The 19,407-nt window shown below is 35.2% G+C and overlaps 1 protein-coding gene across 2 annotated transcripts; it reads left to right on the forward strand.

The window, feature by feature from the left end:
- The first annotated feature begins 467 nt into the window (after window positions 1–467).
- Window positions 468–7,523, forward strand: LOC131660664 (sister chromatid cohesion protein PDS5 homolog C-like). 2 transcript variants are annotated; one of them, XM_058929954.1, is made up of 16 exons: window positions 468–878; window positions 1,223–1,426; window positions 1,516–1,697; window positions 2,158–2,284; window positions 2,404–2,601; window positions 2,691–2,738; window positions 2,912–2,959; window positions 3,135–3,182; window positions 3,286–4,071; window positions 4,212–4,430; window positions 4,619–4,692; window positions 4,808–4,859; window positions 5,361–5,447; window positions 5,523–5,566; window positions 5,993–6,058; window positions 6,609–7,523. In XM_058929954.1, exons 1-16 carry the CDS (start codon window positions 777–779, stop codon window positions 7,123–7,125), a joined length of 2,802 nt encoding a protein of 933 aa, XP_058785937.1. In that variant the 5' UTR covers window positions 468–776; the 3' UTR covers window positions 7,126–7,523. The 2 variants fall into 2 exon arrangements, with proteins under 2 accessions (XP_058785937.1, XP_058785938.1); XM_058929955.1 differs by lacking the exon at window positions 2,912–2,959.
- Window positions 7,524–19,407: the final 11,884 nt, after the last annotated feature.

Here is a 19,407-nt window from a genome sequence, read left to right on the forward strand (position 1 = left end):
TATATGATTATTTAATACAATTTAATTTACAAGATCATTGTTTATTTATAAATAAGCCATCCATTTCAAATTTACATGTATCTAAATACATTTTGAACAATATATTCCGCACATATATCTTATGGTTCATCTAATAATAATAAAGAAAAATAATTACAGTCAATAAAAATAATTTATATATAATATTTTTCTTAATTGCTTTAAATATACATATTTTTAATTACTATTTTATATTATTTCTTTGACAAGTTTTATATAATTATAGTCAATAAAAATAATATATATATATATATATATATATATATATATATATATATATATATATATTCTTAATTGCTTTAAATATACATATTTTTTATTACTTTTTAAATTATTTCTTTGACAAGTTTTATACTTTATATATTTTTTCCATCTATAAATACCCATATTATGTCCCTCTTCTTGTCATAAAGTCTCAAATTTAGTTTTTGAGAGAAGAGAATATAAGATAGGATTTCACAAAATTTAGTTTCAATTTTCTTTTTCTTTTTTTCGACAAACAAACCTCACTGTACTTTCTTTCTCTCTCCTTTTTTTTTTACTCTTCGTTCTCGTTTTGTCTGTTATTCCTTCATCGTTACCAAAAAACCCTAATCCCTCTTTCTCACCGGAAAACCACCGTGAAGCAACAAATCGGCTTCAATTGGAGCGTTTCAGGCTTCGATTTTCTGAAGCCGAGGAGAGTGAAGTGATTTGGGGAAAGATCTGAACGGAGAGGCTCGAATTGAGCTCTATCAATGGCGTTTGAGTACAGAGAGCTGCAAGATCAGCTTTTGGATGTTGGGAGAAAGCTGGCGGATCCTCCTGCGTCGGTGGATCAGCTCATCTCGCTGCTAACTGTAATCTCTCTTTTTCAGTTTTTTAAATTTATTTTTGTTATTCTGGTAATGCCATTTATGTTTTGTTATGCAATTAAGTGGAAATGAAGTTCAGGAATCTCGAATTTGGAGATGGAATTTTAAAAATGTGGTTTTTTTCTGAGTGTTGTTTTGATTCCAAATTATCTGAAACCCTAAATTTGCCCGGTTATAATGCTCAATTAATGTTGTAGAATATAGGTTGAGTAATAGTATTGAAAACTTACCTAGAAATGAGTTAAATTTGCACTAAATTTGCGTATTTATTTGCGCGGAAATTAAATGTGTCTTCAGTCTTATTTAATCTTTTTCCATGTGCACTGCAGCGAGCTGATAGTTGCTTAGCACGGGTGGAACAGTCACCTAAAGACTCTATGCGAAAAGCACTCGATCCGACGTTGAAAGCATTGGTTGAGCATAGGCTTTTAAGGCATCCGGATACTGATGTCCAAGTTGCACTTGCCTCTTGCATCACCGAAATAACAAGAATCACTGCGCCTGATGCTCCTTATGATGATGATCAAATGAAGGTGTGTATGATTATTTTTTTTGCTAGAGTTTCAATGGACCTGCCTGTTCTCATACACTTCATAAAAGACATCATGGATTTTTCTTGCAGGAGATATTTCAATTAGTTGTATCTTCATTTGAAAAGCTACATGATATCTCAAGCCGATCTTATGCGAAGAGGAGGGCAATTCTGGAAACGGTTGCCAAAGTCAGATCATGCGTGGTAATGCTGGACCTTGAATGTGATGGGCTGATTTTGGAGATGTTTCAGCACTTTTTAAAGGCAATAAGGTGAGACTTTAGGAGCAATTATGTACAAGTCCATCACTATCATGGTGTTGGATGCTATCATTTATAATTCCACTTTAAATTTAATCCGATATTTCATGATACTGTTGGCACGAATTATACTAATGTGTTTTTTTTTTTTCTTGTTCTTACTACCTTGTAAACACGTAGTTACAAATGCAATCACTTTCTACAATATAGTTGGTACATACTGTTAGATATACAATATAAAAACATTCACATGCTTTCACCAAACATCTTCATCTTTTGGGAAATTTGGAGAGTTGCTTACTCCTTAGAGCTCTTAGGGACATGTTAGATATGTAATATAAAGCCATTTATGTGCTTTTACTGGAAAAGTTAAGGATAGTTCATGACACATGCATACAAAAACTTTTCATTTGATATTTAGATAAATTTATATGCGGGAATATGATTCTAACCAGCTCCGTTTGAAAATCAGGGAACATCATCCAGAGAATGTTTTTTCATCCATGGAAACCATTATGACACTTGTCCTAGAGGAAAGTGAAGAAATATCCTTTGATTTGCTTTCTCCTCTCCTGGACAGCATTAAGAAAGACAATGAGGTTGGAGTTTGACAGTTTTGATTTTCATTCTTCTCAATAGATTGTGATTTTGAGCTTGATTCTTGTTTAAATTGTTAATATATTTATCATTGTCATTATCATCAATCATTGTGGTCCAGGAAGTATCACCGATTGCCCGGAAATTGGCAGAGAGGGTTATTGAAAATTGTACAACCAAACTTAAACCCTACTTAGTGCAAGCAGTGAGAATGTTGGATATATCTGTGGATGATTATAGCAAAGTACTTGCTTCAATATGCCAAGATACCTGTGATAGCTTGGAGAAAAATGGTGTATGTGTTACTAGTGACCACAAGGTAAGTTTTTTTTCCCAGTCCCAGAGTAATTTAACTTTTCAAAGAATTGACACTCAAAAATTTATCATGAATACATTTGATCATTTCAGGAAGAGGAGATCAAGTCAGCAGAACTACCGCCTGAGGAGTCAAGCCCAGTACGTCCCATCTTTTATATTTCTTTTTTATTCATCTGATATGGTTCTGTATTTTATCTTCTAGAATTGAAAAATGCAATATTGTTAATTATGGTTTGATCTTTCCCGAGTCATTTAACCTTTCAAAGACTTGACACTCAAAAATTTATTATGAATTCATTTGATCATTTCAGGAAGAAGAGAGCAAGTCAGCAGAACTACCGCCTGAGGAGTCAAGCCCAGTATGTCCCATCTTGTATATTTCTTTTTTATTCATCAGATCCGGTTCTGTATTTTATGTTCTAGAATTGAAAAATACAATATTATTAATTATGGTTAGATCAGTCCCGACTCCCGAGTCATTTAACTTTTCAAAAAATTGACACAAACTTATTATGAATCATTTGACCATTTTAGGAAGACGAGACCAAGTCAGCTGAACTACCACTTGAGGAGTCAAGCCCAGTATGTTCCATCTTGTATATTTCTTTTTTATTCGTCTGATCTGGTTCTGTATTTTATCTTCTAGAATTGAAAAATACAATATTTTTAATTATGGTTTGATCAGGTGGTGGTTAAAGAGGAAGATGCACATTCTCCACAAGATAACCAGGAGGGGAATAGATCTTCCAAGTCAGTCACAAACAATGGCGTTGCATCAGCTGGAGAAGACGCCACTTTAGGAGATCATAAGTCCATTACAAAGACAGAAGATACCGATTTTTCTGATCATTCCAAAGAGGAGCTCAATGATTTGGGTGATGGAAAAGTTGACAAGAATGAACGAAAACCGGAACAAGCCACCAAAAAGAGCCGGAGGAAATCGAGCTCTTCAACCAAATCTGCAAAACTGTCTCAATGTCAAGTTGTTGCTAATGAAAAGAAAGCTGAGAAAATGTTGGATTCTGAAAGTTACAGCAAGGAAGCTCACAATGATGAATCTGAAGTTGTGGCTTCTCTTTCACCTAGTGACAGCCTTCCTGACGAAAATCATTCAGAGAAACTTGGAAAAGCAAAAACTAAAGGAAGCCCTGCAAATGTTGAAGTTGTTTCGAAAAAGATATCTGAAGGAGCAAGTATATCAAAAGCCAAACCTGTCAAGCGGCCAGTGAAAAAGACACTTGGTCGAAGCTCTGGTGTAAAAAAAACTGCTGGTACAGATTCAGACAAAACACAAAGTGGGGCTGTTAGTAGTGCTGATGCTAAAAAGCACTCTGCCAAGAAATTGAATGATAACGAGGGTGGTGGTGGTGGATCCTCTTCCAGACAGCTTGTAGATGAGAAAAAGTTGGGGTGGGGGGAAGCTAACTCAGAGACGGGTGCAGCAAAGTCTTCTAGTGTAGGTGTTGATAAGGTACATTTTGTTCTTTTTTAAACAGCCTTTTTCTTTCTTATTATTAATTTGTACTATTTATTATTTCAACATGATTTTGTTTTGCTTTAATCAATTTAAAAACAAATTGTTGACAGAATCATTATTAATTGTTAATATAGGAAATGGTTTCTTCTCCAAGGTCCGATACCAAATCCTCCGAAAATGAAAAGTTAGAGGAGACTACCAAGACAAGTGCAAAGAGGAAACATGCCTTAGAAGATGAAAAGTTAGAGGAGACTCCCAAAACTAGTGCAAAGAGGAAACCCGCCGAAGATGAAAAGTTAGGGGAGACTCCCAAAACAAGTGCAAAGAGGAAACCCGCTTCAGGAAGAAAAAATGTGTGTATTTTGTTTGGCATTTACAATCAATTTCTAAAAATAATATGAAATCTTCATGATGTGTTCCCTATAGTGCATTTTTTTTGGGAAAATCCTTTTTGCAGCTATGTCTCCGTATAGCAATTACAAAAACTACAAAAACTATCTTTTCTTTTCATTTTGATTGCTAAGTATCTTGCTGCTATCAGGGATCTGGGGTCAAGGAATACGGTGAAAACCTTGTTGGTCTACGAGTTGAAGTATGGTGGCCTAAGGATCGTGAGTAAGTACTCTCTATTTCTTAATTTTTGACATGCTGTCGTAAGAGACTTTGCCTTTTCATTTTGGCAGAATAGAAATCTATATATCTTTTTTGACAAATGTATAATTGTTTGCAGGTTTTACAAAGGTGTCATTGAACGTTTTGATCCTATAAAAAAGAAGCACAAGGTGATATGACTGTTCATTAAATCATTCCTGTACCCTCCCATCCCTATTGTTAGAAAAATACTCTGTTCTTTATTATCTTGTTGTATGCATTTTGATTATTTCCTCCCTTTGAATAGTAATTGTCCCATTCTACTTATTTCTTCTAATAAATTTCTTATTTAAAAGCATGCATTTGCCTTCTGTTTTAGGGTGTATATTTAAAGATATAACTTTAAATAGCATAAAAATATAACATGCTAGATCTGCAATCATGGACTCCATTGTTTGTTTTTATTTTCTCAAGCAGCAGCACTTTTAGATTTTAAAAACACGTGTATAATTTTTTTAGATAATTGGAGAAGTCTTTCCAAAAAACCCCCAAATAAAGTTTTATTATGCTCTATCATAAGCTTGAAACTAGAAAAGTTAGCAGAATAAAAAAAATGCGTTATCATAAAAGCCTTTTTGTAAAGTTTGTCGAAAGGCACTTCTTATCTTCTGATGCTTGTTTTTCTATTTTAGGTGGTTTATGATGATGGTGAAGTTGAAGTATTAAACCTCTCTAGGCAAAAATGGAATATCATTGAAGCTGATTCAGTTGCAGATGGGGTTTGTCTCTTACCTATATTTATTACATCATATTCGTTCTGTGCCTAACTTAATGACAACTATTTCCTTGGACAGGAAGAAGGAAGTGATCATGCTAGTCTCGATGCTTCCCCTGAAATGTATGTATTGAATAATATTGCATTTTTAGATACATCTTTTTGATATATATCAGAAAACCATCCTAAATTATTTTGTATGCATGTTTGTGTATGTTTGTACTCCACTTGGTCTCACAGTTCCACCACGTTGGGCTCAAGCATTAGTCTTATAGCTAGAGTTGTGTGTGCAGGCTGGCCCGCTCGGTTTAATCCAATCTGCATAAACCTGTACATTAAATGGACTGGGCTGGCCTGTTTGCAATTATTAGGGAGTTGCAATATTTGTATAACTAAGAAGCTGCTATTCTTCCATAAAAATGAGACATTTTTAGCAATCTGACTCCTCATCTGATTGTTTTTCTATTGACTGGAGTTTGGTTGGAGAAGATCCTTTGTGAAGCAATTTTGTTCTTATTTGGGTGTACTGTTTTTTAAAATCCTATTCAGGCCTACAAAAAAGAAAGGAAAAACAAGTTTCGGTGAACCAACTAAGCATGGAAAGCTGTCCTCGAGGTTTGTCAATATTGATATTCAGCTTTTATGAACCACCTTTTGTTTGATGTCAATTTTTCTACTTGGATTTGTCTTGGTAGAGCAACTGGATTTAGTAAATCAAATGGAGCAACTAGAAGCAGTGCTCTTAGGTGGCATAATTAGTTTTACGTACAGTTGTGCTTATTGCAGTTGCGTATGTATTGAAGTAATTTAATATTATATGAATTAAATGACAATCGATTGACGGTTTAATATGTTTGACATATAATTTCAATTATACTTTATCGTATTTCCACATCATATTTTACTGGGGGCTGCTTGTGCAGTTGTGGAAGATAGTGCCAATAAGATTGTGCATCTTAAACAGTCCATATATAGTTATTAAACTCATTATATTTTCTGTAAGTATTATCATTGTGTTAAATAGAGAAATTATCAAATAAAGTAAACAAATTTAATATTTGCAAGCATAACAATTATTTAATACTTTGTTTAGTGTTACTTTGTAGAGAGAATAAAAGAAATTAAATTTATTATCTTCTAATTTTTTTACTCCTTTGATTTGTAGTGGCGGAGCATCAGGATCAAGTAAATCAAAGGGTGTTTTGATGTCTGGTCAGAAGTCTAAGGATGGAAACAAATCCAAAGAATCCAATACTGTTAGCGATTCTGAGGATGAAGTTAGCAGAAAGTTTAAGGACAACACTCCTGCATCTGCTGCACCGAAAATAACTAGTAAGTCCAAGAACATTGGTAGTTCCAAGACAAGCAAGCCAAAGGATAACGACACTATCACTCCAAAACCCTCTGTCAAGTCCAAGCAGGAAACGTCAAAGAGTGGAGCAACCAACCAAAAGACCCCAAAGACTGCTGCTTCTGAGGGAAAGCCCCCAAATAGTGGCGGAAAGTCTAGTGTCGACCGTGGTGGCAAGTTGAAATCTGGTTCATTGAAGAAAAGAGTTTTGGAGGATGATGACTCAGATGATTCAGCAAGAGAGGAGGAATATACAAAGGGCAAGACATCAGGTTCATCAAAGGCAGAAGGAAGTGAGGTCAAGAGGGGAAATAAACGTCAGAGAAGCTAGAAGGAATATATGTTCCTAGACTATTCCATATCTACTTGCTTGCCCTCTGCTTATCAGTGCACTTCCTTACAGCATTTGGATGTTTCTTTCTCTGGCTCGTGTACTGTGGTGAATCTAAAGCTGTGTATTAGGCATCTGCTAATAGTTTTCGGAGCTCAGCTCATTGTTGCTATGCTAGCGTTGTTATTCTTAAGAATAGTTTAGTAGTATTTCAGGTCAATAGGGTAATAATTTTATTTCTTTCTTCCATTGTTTCTTCTAGACTAGATGGATGGATTTTTTGAAAACAGTTAAAACCTTTTGGTTAGCAACCTTAATTGAAAGAATGCTTTGGTGCTAGTCTTGAATATTGGCAGATGTTTTCTGTCCACCCAATCATATTTATTTTTGTTGATTGAGATGTGGATGTTCATTATTGGGGAATGCCTCGAGCATAGTTGATGAGGTAGGAGCAGTTAAAGTTGATTTGGTCAGTAAATGGGTATCGGCGTATATTTATTTCTCTGGTTGGCTTTAATTTTATGGATTTCAGTTTGGTAACATCAACAAATGTTATGCATTAGATCCATATTGTCTTGCAGCGAGTTGCTCTGGAATACACTAAGCTACTCAGTGTTAAAATATCCGGAGGTGGTAAATCTTTCTATAATGATACTAGCTGTGCTTGGCCTGAATGTTTTAATTTCAAACAAGTTACTGAAGTTTTAATGGTAGGGTGAAGGTGGTGAGAGTTGTAAGAGGCATGTTTAAGATGAAGAATTGGAAGGGAAGTATTGTGAGGGAAGAGCAGGTGTTATAATAAAATATGGCACTAATTATAAGGTGGCAAGTAACTTTATACTCCTATATTGATATACTGGTTGTGATTTGTCTGAATGTTTTAATTTCAAATGCAAAGTTGCCAAAGTTTTGATGGCAGGGTGAGTGAGAGGAGAGAACTCGAAGATGCACGAACTAGCCGTTAAAGTTTAGGATGAATAATTGGAACATGGAAGGGAAGTATTGTGAGGGAAGAGGAAGTGTAGTAAAATATTATGCTGTACTGATGATAGGGTTTAAACATCTAGAGGTGGTAAATAACTATATATTTTGCAACTGTTTCTAAATTGCTGCTAGAGAGTGAGCTCATGACATACTGTGAGTTCTGCGAGTTCTCATTGAATGTTGAGGTAAAACTATTTTACTTAGACATATCAAAACAACTTTACCAAACTATATATGTGGACTAACACATAAAAGAAGGATTCGGAAAACTCATTCTGAAATTCTATTCTTTTTTTGAATATCGTATGTTTTGAAAATGATTGCCTGGAAATTTTAGTGATGCAATCTGCAAATCATATACACTAAAGAAAGAGAAATCATATTTGAATACCCAAAATTCGGTCACTATAGCGTCCCTTTGTTCTTTCTGGGTGTATTGTAGTATTTTCAAATTTTGTGAAAGTATATGAAATCAAAAAGTGAGAAAAATAGAACAATGGTATGCGGTATCTTAGAGTGAGGGTGATAAAAGTCCAGGTCCATATATTTTGGTTGATGACAACATCTCCTTTATCTTCCCTGTTCAATTCTTAATAGCTTGATGTGGCTATATCTTAGAGTGAGGGTGATAAAAGTCCAGGTCCATATATTTTTAACTTCTCTTTTTAAAAAAAATAATCTGAAACCTCCTTCGGGGAAACCTGGAGATCTTGTTGGATTAATTTCATCGTTTTGCATCTCCATCTCACAATGTTGCTTCTTACTTTGATCCGAAGGTTAACTCCCTTTCCCATCTAGGATACTTTAAACCTATCTTCTCGGTTAGATCCCTTTATAAGTTGCTGGCGAAAGTGTTGGCCATTAAACTAGGTGTTGTGATAGATAAGCTCATATCTCCTAACCAATCTCCTTTTCTTAAGGGGAGATTGTTTGGTGGATGGGGTGATGGTTATTAATAAGGTGGTTAACTTTGCCAAGAGATAAAAAGGACCTTGTCTTATTCTTAAGGGGAATTTTGAGAAAGCATACGACTTAGTTAATTGGTATTTTATGAATTATATGATGATCATATTCGGTTTTAGTGAGAGGTTGAGGTCTTGGTAAAAGTTTGTGTCTTTGCCAGGAACCTTGCAGTGCTGATGAATGGGTCTCATACTCAAGTGATTAGCATTCAGAGTATTCTGAAACAAGGGGATCACTTGGCCCCTTTTCTTTTCCTTCTGGTTGCTGAGGGTCTTAGTAGTTTGGTAGCGAGGGAAAAAGAGTTGGGCCTATACACTGGAGTTAGAGTTGGTACTTCCGGATTGGTAGTGTCTTATCTTGAGTATGTTGATGATACTTTTTTGATGGATGATTCGTCTCTAAAGAACCAGTGGTGTATTAAGGCCATCCTTAGAGGTTTTGAGAAGGCCTCGTGTTTTCGTGTTTACCATGTATTTCTTTCTTCTGCAATGGACTTTCTCCATTGCGAGATAACCTCGCTTTCTTCTAAGCACCTAGGATTGTCAGTGGGAGTCAATCCCCGTCCTGAGGCTATTTGAGATTCTTCAAGTGTTTTGTTGGAAAAAAGACTTAATTCTTGGAAGCATAAATATGTGATTCTGGAAGGTAGAATGGTTCTCCTTAATTCGTTGCTTAATGTTATCTTTATCTTTTTTTTTTCCTTTTTGAAATTGCCTTCTATGATTAGGAAAAGGATAGTGGTGTTCCAAAGGAGATTTCTTTGGGATGGGGTGAAGAATGTATCTTAGATTCCATGAGTGAATTGGGATGGTGACTGTAAGCCTAAAAGTGGAAGAGGATTAAGAGCGAGTGATCTCAAGGTGGTTAATATTTCCCTTCTATTTAAGTGGAGACAAAGGCTACTTATAAGAGATTTAAGGCTCTATAGAAATTTTCTGATAGCTAGATATAGAGATATTATATCTCTTCCCTTAATGGTGGTAGTGCTAGAGGTTTAAATTCTTCCTCATCTTGGTGGAAAGAGATTTCTCATCTCAGGACTAAAGAGGAAGGTGGTTCAAATTAGTTTTTTTGATGGCATTACAAGGATACAATTGGATCGATTGTTCAGACTTCCTTCTGGGAGAATCATTGGCTTGGGAACTATCTCTTAAAATTCAAATTTCATGGTTTGTTCTCTTATTCTCTCCGACGAAAAAAGACGGGTGGGTGAGATAAGGGAGGTTATCAATGAGGTTTGACCTGGGACTTTGGATGGAGGAGATCCTTCTTTTTCATAGAACTGTCCGTTCTTGAGGAGTTCCATGCCTTTCTCAAAGATATTATTCTTACCTTGGATGGAGATAAATGGATTTGGATGCATTCTAGTGATGAGAACTTTTTAATGGCATCCACTTACCTGGTATAGAGGGGGAGTTTGACATCTTCTATGGCTTCTCTTTCGTTTTAGAGTGATACGCTTTCACTTATTTGGAGTAGTTGGGTTCCGTCTAAGATCTTGATTTTTTCCCTTGAGGTTATTGCAGGATAAAATCCCTTTGAGAGTTAACCTATTTAGAATATGAACGCACTAAGATACTAGTGGGCTTTTTGTCCCTTTTGTGGATTATTTCTCGAGTTTGCTTCTCACCTCTTTGTTACTTGTGAGTTAGCTTCGTATGTGTGGTATTTAATTTTTAGGTGGTTGGGATGAGAGATAGTTATTTATCAGGATTTTAGGGTGCTTTTCCAATATTTTTATTCTTAGGGGTAATTATCTGTTTGTTTGGCATGCTGTAATCTGGTATATTTGGAAAGCCTAAAATAATGTAATCTTTAATGGAGTCACAAAATCAACAAAAGAAGTGGAGGTGAAGGCTATTTTTCGGTTTCTAATTGGTTTTTGGGTAAGTCGGAGGAGAACTCTTGTACTTTCTCGAAGTGACTTCAAAATTCTATCCTCTACATGCACTTATAGCGGATAGAGTATTTTCCCTGTTTCAGAGTGTGGTGGTAGCCCTTTTGTTCCTCTTGAGTTGGGACCTAATCTATTGATGGTGGATCTGATTGATTTGGGATCTAACCTGTGTCTAGCAAGGTGATACTGTAACAACTTTGCCATATCATTTCAGTAATTTAAAATAAAAATATATTTTATTGTGATACATGACTCTTATTGATTCACCGTGTAAAATTTTTATATATATTTTTATATTTTATTTTTATTCAATCAAACAAAAATAAATAAATAAATAGAAGAATGCGTAACTATTTTATTTTATTTTTTTAAGAAAGAGTTTTTCTTTTCACCGTTTCTCTACTCGAGAAATTTTATATATTTGCACGTGAAACATATTTGATTCACACAAAAATAAAACATGTTACAACTTACATCTCTATATTTTTCACGTGTAATAATTACAGAAACTAATTTTCCCTATATTTACTATCAAAAGAGATCATTGATGACACCACTTGGACAATAAGAAAACTAGGGAGATCCTCTTATTTAAATAATATAAACATATTAAAGGACAACAATTATTGGGAAACCAAATACTACTACGTATAGACAATTCAAACTCATTTTAAGTGTTTAAGTATTATATTTCTCTTAACTAAAGGTATCAAAGTTTTTGCAAAGATGTCTAGTTTTTATCTTTATACAGTATAATAAAATTTAAAATAACGATAAAGATAGAAGAAAAAGGAAAAAGTGAGTTGAGTTGTTTGTACCCAAAAAAAAAAAAGGGAAGAAAATAAGAAGTGGGTACAGTGTACTAAAAAACGGTCCCGTGCTAGCTATGATGATGTATGGCAAACATGGCAGTTAACAATAAATAGACAGGCACCTCAATTTTACTCTAAATACCAACCGTTCCTTTTTCGGTGCACATCGTACGGATTTCATGTCTCCAGCTCCAGTCAAGTACACATCTCACCAACTTATCATGAAAACTTCCTTCAATAATTTTATCAAGTCGGTATATGCTTCATTTACATATTCATCCTATTTCAGTTTAGTTTACCAATGCATGGCATGTGGGCATTAAATATTTCAATATTTGAATGGTTGGGATTAAAAATCTAAAAAAATCTAAATTTATTTTATTAAAAACATTTTAATCTCTAAAACTAAATTTTAACTCTTAAAAAGAAAATTATTTTGTCTCGTTAAGCCAACTCAATCGATAAATGTGTAGGAACATCAAATATAAAATACGGGTTCGATTAATTTCAACCACTACATTTTTTATAAAAAAATTATTTTGTGGTTTTTTTTCTAATAAGCATTAGTATTTTGTTGATTTTACTTTGAGTCTTTCAAACTTATATCTTTAAATCTTTTCTACATGTCACTTAAACGAATCCACTATTTTAAATCTATTTAATTGCACAATTTTATTCAATTCAATTTTCATATTCTCCAATTAAATTAAACTAACAAAATTAAATTAAACTAACAAATATGTGAAAATTTCGAGTTAGCTAAAACAGTATAAGCTGTGAAAGAGCTCTAACAAAAAAAGTGGAGGAGTTGTCTGATACTGATGCGTGTGGATGCTTCGGCAGCTATCTCTACTCTGGCTAGTCCAGGCAAAATTGTGTTCTTACTAAAATTAATATTCCAAATATATTAGTTAATATCATCATGCATGGTTTTTTGAGTATGGAAACGAATATTAATTGGAATGGGAATAAAGGTGAATATTTTCGTCTAGGACGGGGCATTAAACAAGGTGATCCTCTCTCACCTTACATCTTTGTTATTTGTATGGATAAACTAACTCATCTTATTAAAGAGGAAGTGCTGAATAAGAATTGGAGTGCGTTTCAGATTGATAGGAATGGCCCGAAGATATCTCATTTAATGTTTGCTGATGATTTTGTTGCTGTTTGGAGAAACTACTAATTAGCATATCAAGTGTGTTATGAATACTCTTCAAAATTTCAGCGAGCTTTTAGGGCAGGAAGTTAGCACGAATAAGTCTAGTATCTTGTTTTCTCCTAATGTTACTAGAGCAATTAGATCTAAAATTGTGCAGGCTTCTGGTTTTAGAGAAACGCTTGAGTTTGAGAAATATTTGGGAGTTCCTCTTAGTGGCAGATCCTTAAAGAAGAAGGATTTTCAATATATCATGGAACAAATCTCCTTCAAGATCGCAGGTTGGAGAACCTCTTATCTTTCATTCGCAAGTAGAATCACTTTGGCCAAGAGTGTGGTGGAAGGTATCCCGGTATATCCCATGATGATAAATCTTCCACCTAAAGCGTGTCTTAAATAGATTAAAAAAATGCAACATGATTTTATTTGGGGTGATACAGATAATAAGAAAGAATGCATGCAGTAGCTTGGAGCAATGTTGCTATGCCAAAAAAGTACGGTGGTTTAGGGATTCAGGACTTAGATAGTATGAATCAAGCTCGCATGATGAAGCTTGGTCACAATCTATTGAATAACTCTGATGATCTATGGTGGAAAGTTATTCTATGTAATGCTCAAAAGAATAATCTGCATGAAGATATGACTTATAAAAATTCGGACTCTAGCCTTTAGAAGGCTATTATCAAGAATCTGCCATTATAGTTGGAGGAAAGTATTTAGATCATTGGGGATAGTAAGAACATTGATGCGTGGGGTGATCCTTGGATAGCCCCAAGTTTATATATCAAAGATCTGGGACTGAACATACCAATTGTTCTCCATGAAGCGAAAGTAATTGATTTGGTGAATGAGGTTGTGGAGTGGAATTGGCAAGTTCTATCATACATATTATGCATGAAATTCTTTCTCCATGTGAGGGTCGCGGGGAAGACATGTTAATTATACTTATTTCGAATAGTGGAGGTTACTCGGTGAGTGATATGTATGCTAATCTTAGGCATGATTATACCATTGAGGAGCAAGAAATTTGGAGTAAGTTGTGGAGTTTGCAGGTTCCCGAGAGAGTAAGAAGTTTCATGTGACTTTTGTGCCACGATAGGCTTCTCACAAACTATCGAAAGAGTAAATGTGGTATTGGAAATGATAGTTGTGGTTTGTGTGGGCATGTTTGTGAGGACTCGTTAAATGTTTTTCGTGACTGTGACATTATTAAGCATGTGTGGGAGAACAACTTGCCTTAGAGGTTGAAGAATCAGTTTTATTGTACCAGTTTCTAGTATTGGATCCTGCTCAATATGGAGGAAAAAGGTTGGTGCAATTATTGGGCTATGGGATGTCATAGCATTTGGACATGACGTAATAAAGATATGCATATGGTTGATTATAAAAGGCCATTATATTAGGCTAACATCATTAAGGTGAAAAATCTGGAGTATGGTGAAGCGATGAAAGTGAACAAGGTTATGTTGGACAATGATCCCGTTAGTACAGGAGTGCGATGAGAGCCTCCTGCTTTCCCTATGGTTAAACTAAATGTTGATGATGCTTATGGTCATGGTAATGTTGTAGGGTGTGTTGTATTATTAGAGATTCTAATGGAAATTGACTTTGTGGTTTCTCCAAGTTTGTAGGAAGATTTATGGCTGAATTATGGGGTGTCTTCAAAGGGCTTAAAATCACTGCTTTGACGCATTGGAGGTTATTCAAGCTATCAAAATGGATAAGTTACATAAGAGTATTGGTTTCTTGCAGGGGTCATTTCAAAGAGGATGTGATTTTTTCAACTGGTTTCATGAGGAATTTGCAGAAGACAAATGTCAAGATTTGTTGAATAAGTTGGAAAGCTTATAAAAGGATTTTGAAAAATTGAAGATTAGAAATGAAGAATTAGAGAATGTTGTGACTGAAATTCAAGTTCAATTAAACAAGATGTGCAAGTGGAAGATTATGTGTTTTGTAATGTTATGTGTATGATTTTTTAGGATGTTTTAAAAATGGCTATAAATTATCTACTTTAAATGTGTATTCGTAACATAGTTTATCAATTTAATGAGTTATATCTTTTGACATATTTTTTACTAGGAACATATTATTTTGTTGCCTATTTGGTTTATAAATATTTGGCTCAAACATATATGAAAATGACACAAAAGATTTGATTAACAAAAACTGACATTAATTGATTAAGTTGAAAGACATAGGAATATTTCCACAAAGGTTTCAAAATGCATTTGACATGTTACATAAGTATGTACAAAATGACTTCAAAATACATTATAAAATACCAAATTGTTACATTACTAATAAAAAACCATAAACTAAATAAAGACTAATTAAGACTCTTTAGCTTTAATTGGTCGTGACCAAGAAACTACTGGTTTTGCTTGGTGGGCCGGGAATGCCCGACTTATCAACTTATTCGGTAAGCTACCGGGGGCCCATGTAGCCCATGCCGGATTAATAGTAGTTGGGGTAGTTCTTCTGGTAGTAGGACCAATCACATTCTTTGAAGCAAATAATCTTGTTGTTGGTCTTGGTGCTACAAAGGGCCTTCTTACACCAAGCTTCTGTGACTTTTCAGTTGCTTTTGCATTTTCCCTTGAGCATTGTCTTAATACAACCTTTCCTCTAGAAGACTGGGTTACACTCATGTAAGGCTGTGTTGCTAAGGTCTGAGTTGCATCCACCTGAGTTGCAAGCACCTGAGTTTCTAGGGCATTACCTTGTGTTGCATTGGAATGAGATGCCGCTACATGGGTAGATGTTGCATGACTTGCATTGTCTTAAGATGCTGAAGCATTAGTAGCTGTGTCCTGACTTGGTTGAGATGCTGGCGTGACCTTGCAGGTTAATTTGTTATGTCCTACTTTTTTGCACTTGGAGCACTTGACTATAAAACCCGTCCTTCTCAAAACTTTCCATATCAAGTGTACAATACAAAAAGAACAACATAGGTCAGATATCAAAGTGTAAGTACCTTTTGTTGGTATGAAATGAAAGTGTATGTTAGACACTCAGTAGTACCTCCTAGGTCAGCAATAAGCAACTCCAAAAACCAAATCCAACTTTCCTTATTTTCACTTTCCACCACTGCATATGCTATAGGAAGTATCTGATCATTAGGATCCTTCCTATAGGTGCCAGAAATTTCCCTCCACAAAGCCCTTTCAAAAAGCAACCATCCAAACCTATAACATGTCTAGATAATGTGAAGATCTCTTTACAAGCTGCATAGCATATGTATATCATTTTAAAATATGGTCTTTGGTAATCAAAACCTTCTAGAATAGGCTCAACATTCATTTTAATTGTAGAACCTGGATTTGCTCTCAGCAGTTCAAGAAAATAGTCATATATCCTAGTATAATCTTCCAAGAAAGACCCATCAACCCTATCCCTAGCAGCCACTCTTGCTCTTATTGCCTTAGTCTTGTTTACCCCCACATTCCAATTTCTCAAAGTCTTTTCTTTTATATCCTTAACCTTCAACCTAGAATTGTTTTTCAATGAGTTTTGAATCCTCTTGCTCAACCACTTTGTAGATATCATATTCACATTGTACTCCCTACTACAATTGTGTTCATCAATTACTTTTCTTACTTCCCAAGATTCCTCATCTGGTAACTTGGCACAATAGAGATCCCAGTGACAACCATACTTACATCTCACCCTTTTCTTGTCATTTTTTATGAACTTTGAGTCTCTACCATTTTGTACAGCATATGAGGTGATTGCATCCTTAATGCCACTTTTGGAAGTAAAATACATACCGAGATCCCATTTGTAATTGGATATATCTTTCTTTTCTTGGAAAAATGGGTACTTCTTATTAGAACAAGATTTGGTTCTGCAATACGTCTCTGAGTTTTGATGATAACAATATGTATGAAATTTTTTGTTATTGTTATGCTAACATTTCTTATTGTTGAGTACTTAACAAACAGGTTTGATTCTGATGAGAAGGCGTGGCCAAAACATCAAAAGCCACCAGATTATGTTTCCGCGCTACAAAGTTCTGATGAATAGTAGCAACAACTTCAGAAGCAGAAGCATCTGAAGTCATCACTTCTGCCTAGATTCTCTTTCTTCCAACCCGACGTTACTTCCAATCAGCCCAACTTCTCCTTCTTCCAACCCAACATTACCACCATTCATCTTATCCAATTTATCAGCTATTTCATCATGTAACTTATTAAGAAACTCTTCAACCTCATCTACAATGGTTTCAGGCTCAACAACATTATCCACTGGTCGATCACAATAATCAGGTTGAGACAGTGCGTGTTGAATGTAAATGTCAACACTATGGTGCACCCTGTAAGGGCATTCATCCCAAAATTGTGGATCCTTGTAATACATTTTCTCAGATTCCTTATAACCTAATTCCTTCAAAACACCTAGGGGTGGAAATAGGCTAGGCTAGGCTTTAGAAGGCCTAAGTCTGACCTACGATAAACTTAAAAGGCCTAAGCCTGACCTATGGCATATCATAGGCTCAGTTTTTTGGCCTGGCCTGAAAGCCTATTTAAAAGTTTGTATCTCATTAAAGTTTTTAATTAATCCATATTAATTAAGAAGTCTTATAGGTCAGCCTATATATGCATATATATATGACGACCTATTTAGCCTTTGTTCTAATATATATGCATACATAGGCTAGCCTATTTAGCATTTTTTCTAATATATATATATATATATATATATATATATATATATATATATATATATATATATATATATATATATATATATATATGCATACATGGTCCAACCTATTTAACATATCTCTAATATATATAAAAATATAGGCCGACCTATAAGGTTTCATAGTTATTTTTATTAGCCAAAGTATGTCCTATTTAATAAAATAGACTTTTAAAAAGTCTAAGCCTGACCACTTTATTAAATAGGTCTGACTTGGTCTGGCCTTAAGTAGGCTAGGCTATAGGCCCCTGTAGATCGGCCTGACCTATTCCCACCCCTAAAAACACCAACTAACTCAAAATAACTCAACCTATCAGTATCTACTTTCAACTTATCTACCACTCCTCCTTCATACACACTAAGTTCAGAATCAATAAAATCACCACTATGGTGAATTTTGAGCTCCAGATTTTCGTCCATTCTCACCTAACACAGTTCAATAACAATATTTCAAATCCCTCAATCTACCAAAATCTAAACCTACAAAAAGCCCTAAAAGTAACAAAACCTTAAATCTAGTTAAATCCTAAATCTAACAAAACTCTAATAACGTGCAGAAAATACTTACCTGGTATCGTGCCTTCGTCTTCAGTCGCCCCTTCTAACCCAGTAGCTACGACAAACGCCTTCTTCTTCGTCGCAGTCGTTTGGAGAATCGTCTTCTCTTCTTCTTGTTTCAGACTTAGGTGTTTTTTCGTTGTGATCTGGAATTTACTTACCTACATCATCATACAAAATGCCATCCGGACGTTTTTTTTTTAACTTTGACTAACGCGGATATGTTAAAAAACTTAAAGGACCCAAATGACAAAAAAAAAATTGACACTAAAATAAACCAATAGATATATTTAGGAAATTTCTTTATCAACCCATATGTTTTCTTGGTGACCCCTGGTGAAAATCCCAAAATGCCCCCTGTTTCAAAAATGCATTTCTGAAATGCAAAATTTTTTTTCAAAATTTATCTTATTTCGGAAATGCATTTTCGAAAACAGGATTTCGGAAGTGCATTTTCGAAATACTGGGCGTTTTGCAGATTTAGCAAAACATCCCCTCCCCCCAATTCATTTACCCTAATTCACCATCAACACTTCCTCAAAGAGATTTTTGCAAAACCAAGTTCCGAGGCTACATCAAAGGCTGTTTTCTACTTGCTCTACTACATTCAAAAGCTTCTTAATCACTTCAATTTGTAAGTTTCACAATCCTTAGATCCATAATTCAAATGCATGTTAAGGTTGTTAGAAATTACAAAAATGATATAGGGGGTAGGTTGTTAGTAGTATTTAGGTTGTTTAGAAGCATTATAAAATGTTTGAGCATGCATGCAGGGGGCCTTTGTGGAGCGGTGACACAGAGAGACATGTTCTTTCCACTTACCGGTAGAGGAGATGACGATCACCTTACACGATGTACAATGTCTTCTCCACTTGCCGATTAGGGGGATGTTGCTGGACCATTCCCGGATCCAGAGGGTCGATGCGATCGAGTGGATGACGATCTATCTGGGTATGGAGCCAAATATGGCTGATTTTAAGTGTCAGACGACAAATGGGCCTCATATCCGGTTCTCCACATTGAGCATTTATTACGAGCGCCACTTGGTGGCGGCGGCCAAATCTGAGGATGCGGAGAACGGCCTATTTATGGAGTATCACCGTGCCTGTGCTCTCCGGTGCTGGTTTATGTTTTTGGTAGGCACTGAACTCTTTGTGGACAAGAGTACAAGATACGTCGACGTGACCTACTTCCGTTACTTCATGGAC

Source organism: Vicia villosa, linkage group LG3 (genome assembly GCF_029867415.1).
Source record: "Vicia villosa cultivar HV-30 ecotype Madison, WI linkage group LG3, Vvil1.0, whole genome shotgun sequence".
In the NCBI taxonomy this organism is placed as follows: Eukaryota; Viridiplantae; Streptophyta; class Magnoliopsida; order Fabales; family Fabaceae; genus Vicia; species Vicia villosa.

Coding starts and splice junctions, on each gene's coding strand:
- LOC131660664 (XM_058929954.1), top strand. CDS start 777: ATGGCGTTTGAGTACAGAGAGCTGCAAGATCAGCTTTTGGATGTTGGG. Junction 4,693..4,807: donor TGGTGGCCTAAGGATCGTGA/GTAAGTACTCTC, acceptor AATTGTTTGCAG/GTTTTACAAAGGTGTCATTG. Junction 5,567..5,992: donor CTCGATGCTTCCCCTGAAAT/GTATGTATTGAA, acceptor AATCCTATTCAG/GCCTACAAAAAAGAAAGGAA.